This window comes from Sycon ciliatum, chromosome 1, assembly GCF_964019385.1.
Source record: "Sycon ciliatum chromosome 1, ocSycCili1.1, whole genome shotgun sequence".
NCBI lineage: Eukaryota > Metazoa > Porifera > Calcarea > Leucosolenida > Sycettidae > Sycon > Sycon ciliatum.
This window is the reverse complement of record NC_088643.1, coordinates 41,184,068-41,190,642: the sequence shown is the minus strand read 5'-3', so window position 1 is coordinate 41,190,642 and position 6,575 is coordinate 41,184,068. Positions and strand designations below refer to the sequence as shown.

General features: G+C 46.8%; 1 protein-coding gene across 1 annotated transcript in view; it reads right to left on the bottom strand.

Moving 5' to 3' along the window:
* Nucleotides 1–4,807: 4,807 nt before the first annotated feature.
* The window catches only part of LOC135826220 (attractin-like protein 1), a 35,945-nt gene continuing 34,177 nt past the window's right edge, over nt 4,808–6,575 (bottom strand). The window contains exons 24-25 of the mRNA XM_065338852.1: nt 6,494–6,575; nt 4,808–6,202 (exon numbers count right to left, since the gene is read on the bottom strand). The exon at nt 6,494–6,575 is cut by the window's right edge and continues 5 nt beyond it. Of these exons, the coding sequence (XP_065194924.1) occupies nt 5,963–6,202; nt 6,494–6,575 (322 nt within the window). The 3' untranslated portion in view covers nt 4,808–5,962. The remainder of the gene's footprint in view (nt 6,203–6,493) is intronic.

The following is a 6,575-nucleotide window of genomic DNA, read 5'->3' as shown; positions in this document are numbered from 1 at the left end:
GCATGTTCCAGTCACCAGTACTGGGATGGCGATGTGGCAGCGTGCTAGCATTATTATACTAGCATGCTAGCGCTCGCGCTCGCTACATGACTTCTTTGTACCGTCGTGAAAATTATTATTATTTTTTTGGACGCACTGATCATGTAGACCATGGCTTTTCCATGCATCGTGACATGTAGACGTCTACGGGGCCCGGGATACCATGCGCATGCATAATAATTATGCCATGGTACTACGTCTACATGACATAATCATACACGGTCTGGATCATGGACTGATGGAGGGCTTGATGGCTGAATCATGCCTGAGCTCCCAGTCCCAGCCTAGCTAGCCCAAGGGCCGTAGGCCCGAGGGCTGGGAGCGAGGGCATGATTCAGCCAGCAAGCCCGACAGACCGTGTATGATTGGATTTCTTACTTGACCCATGCGCACGCACGGAACGTAGCCTACTCAAACATTGAAACAAGCCACAGACTAGCACAGTTCGGCGAAAAGTCACTCTGCACTAGTCACAGCCAGAACACACGAAGTAACAAGAGTCAAGAAGACAAGCGACATTCCTTTCAACATGCACTTCCACTTCTTTCTTCAAAACCCGCGCCTTGTCACATTATTGGCTACATCTCGTTGCCACTTGACCACGGGCATGATTGTCAATCATACCTGAAGTGACGTCAGTGTTGCCAAGGGCAGCGGGCATGATGGCTGAATCATGCCCGCGGCGGGAAAGGTGGTGATTAGACAATTCCTAGGATACGGTCACGTGTCATGTAAGAAATTGTAATCATGATGATTGTGCATCCACCAGAGTCGTCGTTGATCAATACGACAATAGTAAAAACTAAAAATTTAATGTTGTTGACTCGACTCCCCGCATGCCTGATCTCGATCTACAGTGCCAGTTGTACAGATCCAGGAAATCCCGTAGACCCGGTCACAGTGGGTGTTGAATGTGCAGGACCCTATTGTGTTTTCTGCTATTTCCACAAGAAATGGGCCCTGAGCTGAAGGCATTTCATACAAAAACCTTTTTCTGACAAAGATCTAGCTAGTCATTAGTTCTAACCAAAGTGAAGAAGCTGGAAAAGCGATTGCTTGCCATGATGAAAAAGGAGGACAAAATGTTACGAGTTACTGTCCACCAGGGAGTCGTACTCAAACTAAGTGTGAGTACGACTCCCTGCTGTCCACCAACGTAACCAGATCTTATAATAATAATAATAAAATAATTTAATTGGCTCACCATCTGAGTCAAATTTAATTATGCTAAAATTGCTCAAATGGGCATGCATAGCACACAAACGGAACACCAAAAATCTGGCATAATTCTGGGATTTCGTGGATCTGTACAACTGGCATAAGGTCTATACTACACCCGGACCCACTGCTGCCTGCATGCATGCAGCCAGCTAGCAACAGCGCGGAGATAAAAAAAAAAAATGCACCAGTACATAACCCCCTGCCCTGGGGAAGGGGACCGGGGGTGAATACTCTCGACACAACTACATGTAACTAAAATACTTCACAACTATAGTTGTGGCCAAAGGAATCCAACCCACGTGCTGAAAGCGGCGCCAAGGCTCATGTGGCCGCTGCGGCCCTCAGATCATTTTTTGGAACGTGCATGATGTCATCAAAGTGGAAACGCGGCGCTACTTTTGACTCGCGGGTCGGATTTCTTTAGCCACGACTGTAGTACTAGTACAACTAACTTATGTGAACAGTTAAAAAAAACCGTGACCAAGCTTGCCCTGCACTCAATACCATCTCTTTCAGACTCAGGCTACATACATGTATACCAAGGGGCCAAATGGGGGTAGCGTTTCCTCCAGCCTTCCAGGGAGTCACCGTATTTTACGACTCCCTGGTTTCCTCTTTTTCATCAGCTGGAGTCACTCTGGGATGGTATGCTGTATTCAAGTTACTGGTTGCAGGGGCGTAGGAGGGGTTTTGGAAGTGGTACGACCAAAGGTAGGTGCGGCCAAAGGCCGTGTTGGAGGGGGGGGGGGGTCCGGGGACGTCTCCCTCCCCGGAAATTTTTGTAAAAAAGACACAAAATCCTGCGTTCTGGGAACTTCTGGCACCCTTCTGGCGCAGTGTACGTGTGCAGTCGAGTCGAGTACAGTAGATCTACTCAGCACGACTGCAGATGCATAACAGATCTACGAGTAGATCTACGAGTACGAGTCTAGAAAAAGGTCAAAGTCTGATGCGCATAATGCATATCGATGGATCCTGATTTTTTTATTACGGTTTTGCACATTCCGGACGGACCACACTTTTCGAAAAGTGGTACGGCCATGGTCGTACCAGTCGTAGCGGGTGCTACGCCCCTGGGTTGAAAGTCGACCCCCATATACCGTATTTGGCGCATCGAGTTCCCAGTTCAAGGGCAGTTAGACCCGACTGTAGGTCGACTACAGTACCCCCTTTTCTTAGTTCCGTTTTAGGTCACAAAAGGTAGGCGTTATAACCGATAAAAATACAGTACTCAATGATGACGACTCTGCGCTGACCACTCTACTGTATGGTATTCATTTGCTGCATACATAGATCACTTACCGGGTGATTCGCAGTAATCCGGCGGTGTGGCAAGTGTCTTGTCTTGCACAGTTTGCAATGCAATTTGAATCCGCATCATGAGAATGACTGAGATATAGTCACCCTTGCTGAATACCAGCACGAGTGTGCATGTGTGTTTGTGCGTGCGCGAGTGTGTGTGTGTGTGTGTGTGTGTGTGTGTGGATGCATGTGTGAATGTGTGTGTGTGTGTGTGTGTGTGTGTGTGTGTGTGTGTGTGTGTGTGTGTGTGTGTATGTGTGTGCCAGCTAGTTCGGTTGGTGGGTACACTTATGCCTGATTGTGTTGGATCTGTTGCCAACGGGCTCGGCTACTTGAAGGTGTAATGTTGTACCTGCCACCTTTGTTGGTTCCAGGGTTCATATACTTTCTGTTTGAAGTATACATACCTGTTAACCATGGACTGCTTCTGGCTAGATTAACTCTTGTGTAATCAACGGTGCTAGTGAAGCTTATATCAGATCCACTCTGATTTAGCCACCCACACTAGTTGCAAGTATTACCTTCACTGGGGGCAGGGGTAACTGCAGTTGGATCCCGGGACGGATACCCTGATGCCGTCAATCCTTTTTCTGCACCTTGTCCTCACCCACTTGCTGAGGTGTGGTGAGCCCATAAGTGGGATCATTTTCAAGTCCACCCAGAGTTTTGGGGATTTCAGGGGGTGTCGGTCGTTGGGCGGTTCAATAGCCAATTGAGTCATTTTTCCAAGATTCCTCTTGAGTCTCTCTCCCCTCTCCCAGGGAGACCCACGTGACCAGTTTTGGCAGTGAGCAACAAGTACAAGTACAAGTAAGTGTGTGTGTGTGTGTGTGTGTGTGTGTGAAAAAGAAGGAAAAAATAGGGATTCACTGGCCAGAAAAAGTCACTTCAATCAGCTGTGTGGTGGATACCAGGCTAAATTAGGCTGTGTTTACATGAAGTGTTTCAACCCGGGTCAGATTTCAACCCGCCATGTACACAAAATGAATGGCGCGTTTACATGACGCATTGCGCTTGACCTGGGTTGAAATTTCGCCCCGGGTTGATTTCAACCCTCCCCCCAAGGGGAGGGTTGAAATCAACCCGGGTCAAGAAAATCGTACAAACGTACTCCTGTGCGTATCTCACGCCAGGTTTGAACGGCACTGCACATGCAAATTTCGCGCGAACGGATTCACGTGACCATACAGGACTCTAGAAGTGGACTTTTGGCGGCATATCTTTATTTGACCCGGGTCAACTGTCTTCATGTAAACGCTCACCTCTTTTGTCTATCGTACAGACTTTCAACCTGGGCTGAACTCGACCCGGGTTGAAATTTCTCATGTAAACACAGCCTTAGTGGCGGTCAATTCATCAGCCTTGCAAGCTGTTGAATGGTGCAATCCCAGCACAAGTTGCTATGTCTAACATAGCTGTTCGCTATCATCGCTTCCGCGATGGGCATGTCTGAGTCTGAGTGTGTGTGTGTGTGTGTGTGTGTGTGTGTGTGTGTGTGTGTGTGTGTGTGCGTGTGTGTGGATGCATGTGTGACCATCTCACCTTTATTTTTTTATAGTTTTAGGTGTCGCCGAAGAAGTCCACAGTTCCACGGGCTGCAGAATTCTCTGCAGAATTCAGAAAATCTTGCAACATGTTGCAGAAAGAGATGTAAAAAGCTTTTTCTGAGAATTTTTGAATTTATATCTGAGAATGCTGATATTTTTTATGTAATCGTCAATCATGACATTGTAGCCTTGTTTGAGCATTTTTAAAATATTATAATATTGGTTTGTTCTCCTGTAATCACCATTCGATGTAGCCTTTTTTAGGTTCACTGATGACCATTGACGAAAAACGTTTATGAATCAATTTTTATTCAACCATAAACCATACCCTTTTCAATGTTTTCCACATGTGAAGAAGTGACCGTAAGAAGGCTATTTCCCCGAGATCTACGGAGATATTTTCAATTTCCAATTGTCCATCTCCTTGGTGCCAGTACCACATACTGGTATATAATAATAGTAACCTCGAAAATGCAACGTTTGCAAAAGGTGTCGACGCTGGGCCCAACCACTACTTGGGCGCCACCGCTATAGGCAACAGTAACACAGGTACCACAACTCGCTAATCTACACGTGCATTCAGTGGCATTCGTGTCACTTCCAGGGCGTCAAGTGCCCTGCAAATCCAGGGCACCAAATGCACTTTGAATCGGATTTCACCAACTTGTAGCACACATGTACACGCAAGACCGGTCGACCGAGGTGAGCTCATCCCGGAATGAAAAAAAGTCCATAAAGAGTCACAGGCCCAACACCCTGAGCAGAAGACAAGAGATGCAGGTGAGTAGTACCCTAAATAAACAATTCTGGGATGGTTTGTTGAATGTACTGTGAAGTAGGTTAGTAAGAACAGAAAAAATATGTGATGAGTCATTAAATCAGCAGAGAAATCCTTGTGGAACGGGAGCAAAACAAAAACACGATCAGATCATCAGAAAACTGCAACAGACGATACTTGAAGCAAGACAAGAGAGAGATGAGCAACTGGAATGTAGCATGGTGCCAGGATAGTCCATCTTTTTTCAATTACAGATTTCGTGGGACACGTCATGGTTGGGTTTCTCGTAATTTCCTTTCACCCTCTCAAAGAGATGAACCATTGTCTTAGTCATGAGCCATTCGCAATTATCTGCACTTGATGGCCTGCACGAAAAAGGATGGTAAAGGTGTGCGGAAATGACCGGGACCAAAGCCATCCAGTCATTGGCAAAATTGGGTAGAGTAAAACTTTGATGCGTGCCAAAAAAATATGGACAGTGCCAGTATTGTGTCAGAAAGGATGTAGATGAGTTGAGGAAATGCCGGAGAGAGAGAGAGAGAGACAGAGAGAGAGAGAGAGACAGACAGACAGACAGAGAGAGAGAGAGAGAGAGAGAGAGAGAGAGAGAGAGAGAGAGAGAGAGAGAGAGAGAGAGAGAGAGAGGAGAGAGAGAGAGAGGAGAGAGAGAGAGAGGAGAGAGAGAGAGAGGAGAGAGAGAGAGAGGAGAGAGAGAGGAGAGAGAGAGAGAGAGAGAGAGAGAGAGAGAGAGAGAGAGAGAGAGAGAGAGAGAGAGAGAGAGAGAGAGAGAGAGAGAGAACAGCGACACCTCCAGCTACAACCAGCCTCGAGACACTGAAGGTTTGTTTAGAATTACCGGGGGAGAGTCCCCAAGTTGCCCGCAACTTGAGTGATAACAAAAACTAACAAATATAACCTGATAACAATGGCCGTAAATCAACAAGGATGAAATCAAGTTGGATGATGTTTCATGGCGAATACTGCGGAAAGAAGATTATGAAGGTGTATTGCCCAAATTGGAACATATGAAGAGAAGAGTGGGCCTGAGCAAACTGAATAAATTAACCTGCTACTACTATACCTCTTCAATCAAGTGCTGCCGAGAAGTCGTAACAGCATGAACGCCACGTCCAATGCCGCGCTGTCTCGGCTTGCGGTGGTACAGGCGCTGCTTTTTGACAGAGAGCAGAACCGAGCCGACAGCCAGGCGTGATTGATTACCGCACTCCGCTACACTGCCCGGCAGGCGCACAGCAAACGAACACAGGGCAATTTTGTCACCATGTGCCAGCGGCTGCACGGTCAGAGGGGAAATCTGCAATGAAACAGAAAAGCAAAGAAAAAATTAAAGAGAACGCATTGCTGCAGTGGATACGGCAGTGATCAGCTGAGAAGACAATGTCTTCACATTTAGCACAATGTTACCACCGGCAAATACCAATAATGGAACCCCATCAACTCCCTACAACTGGACCTCACTTTGCCCGTTCCATCCCCAGGGCTTCCAAAGACATGCTCATAATAGTAAAAAAATACTCCATCGCATCGGGGACAAGTCTACAACAGGCTCAGTGTAGCAAAATGATGATCATGTATTCATACTTACTTCACGGGCACTTGTCGATTGCGTCGACGCAAGTCTGATAGTGGCAAACGGACGCTGCGCCATGGATATGAGCTCTTGCTGT